Source organism: Elephantulus edwardii, unplaced genomic scaffold (genome assembly GCF_000299155.1).
Source record: "Elephantulus edwardii isolate Elephantulus edwardi_28Jun2011 unplaced genomic scaffold, EleEdw1.0 scaffold00126, whole genome shotgun sequence".
NCBI lineage: Eukaryota > Metazoa > Chordata > Mammalia > Macroscelidea > Macroscelididae > Elephantulus > Elephantulus edwardii.
This window is the reverse complement of record NW_006399876.1, coordinates 7,079,529-7,081,130: the sequence shown is the minus strand read 5'-3', so window position 1 is coordinate 7,081,130 and position 1,602 is coordinate 7,079,529. Positions and strand designations below refer to the sequence as shown.

Genomic DNA, 1,602 nt, shown 5'->3' with positions numbered 1-1,602 from the left:
CCTTTTAAACAGTTTTCTCCCTCATCTGTTTCAATGCAGTATATTTATCCCATCTTTCTCTGTCTTTCCCCAACGCCAATGTCAGTCCTGTTTTACAGCAGTGGCACCATGCAGTATTTGTCCTTTTGTGACTGAGATACTTCACTCAGCATAATGTCCTCTAGCATTACCCATTTTGAATAATATTTTATGAGTTCCTTGTTTTTCAATGCAGCGTAGTATTCCATTGTGTGAATATACCACAGCTTCTCCATCCATTTGTTTGTTGATGGGCACTTAGGTCACATCTTTCTCTTGTGGAGCAACTCAGGGTTCAGAAAGTTAGCGGTCAAGCGCATAACCATTGTGCCACCAGGAGTCCTTTTACAGATGGTAATTGGAGGCTCAGAGAGGTTGGGTAACTAGCCTGGCATCGCCCAGCTAGTAAGTGGTGGGCTAGTAAATACTGGCTGACTGATGCTCTTGGCTTCATGTGTCCTGGGGCCCCACAGGCCTGGGCTTGGGCACTGGGATGCTTCATGGGGGAACAGAGGCCCTGGCTGGGCACAGCCTGCTGACCAGCGCCCTGTGTCCCCAGCGCCCTATACCATCATCACCTTCCCCTTCCTCTTCGCTGTCATGTTTGGCGACGTGGGTCACGGGCTCCTTATGTTCCTCTTCGCACTGGCCATGGTGCTCACTGAGGACCGTCCGTCCGTCAAGGCCGCTCAGAACGAGGTGAGGCCCCCCCGCGCGCGGTGGGGGGGCGGTCGGGTCTGACAGCCCCTCACGGAGCGCCTCCTCCCCCAGATCTGGAAGACCTTCTTTGGGGGGCGTTACTTGCTGCTCCTCATGGGCCTTTTCTCCATCTACACCGGTTTCATCTACAACGAGTGCTTCAGCCGTGCCACCACCATCTTCCCCTCAGGCTGGAGTGTGGCTGCCATGGCCAACCGGTCAGGCTGGAGGTGAGGCTGGAGGTGACGGGGCATCAGGCCGCAGCTCGTGCTGCCCCCCGCCTCTTTTGTTAAGCTTCACCCCATAATGCAAGGCCCTGCTCCTTCATTTAAGCCCAACCCCCAGGACGCTACTTCACCTTTGCATCAAGCCCCGCCCACAGTGCGTGGCCCCGCCTCCTTGCAGTACCTTGCCCTCTGGCCCACTGTCACCCTCCTCTGAGTTAAATCTTCCCCCACAGTGCAGGATCCCCCCTCTTTGTAGTAAGCCCTACCCCCAATGCCTGGCCTCACCTCTTCACATTAAGCCCACCTCACAGCTCACAGCCCCGCCCTTCACGTTGGGCCCTGCCCCATGACCCTGGCCCCACACTTGTGCATGAAGCCCCACTTCCTGTGGTGCACGACCCCACCTCTGCATTAAGCCCCAGTCTAGTGATGGGCCCTGCAACACCACCCCGGAGCCGCTGGGCCCTGCTCTTAGCTCTGGCCTGTTCTGTGCTCCAGCCCCACTCTACCTTTTGCCCTGTACCCTTCTTCTTGAGCTCATCTCACCCCCTCATCACACACACACACACACACACACACTTAGCCCAGTTCAGGGTCACTGTGTTCCTTGGCCCCTGCACCCTCCGACCTGCGCCCCGCATGCTGGATCTGCCCAGCC

The 1,602-nt window shown here is 56.7% G+C and overlaps 1 protein-coding gene across 1 annotated transcript in view; it reads left to right on the top strand.

Moving 5' to 3' along the window:
• The window catches only part of TCIRG1 (T-cell, immune regulator 1, ATPase, H+ transporting, lysosomal V0 subunit A3), a 10,315-nt gene that overhangs the window by 5,091 nt on the left and 3,622 nt on the right, over nt 1-1,602 (top strand). The window contains exons 10-11 of the mRNA XM_006893243.1: nt 578-717; nt 790-947. Of these exons, the coding sequence (XP_006893305.1) occupies nt 578-717; nt 790-947 (298 nt within the window). The remainder of the gene's footprint in view (nt 1-577; nt 718-789; nt 948-1,602) is intronic.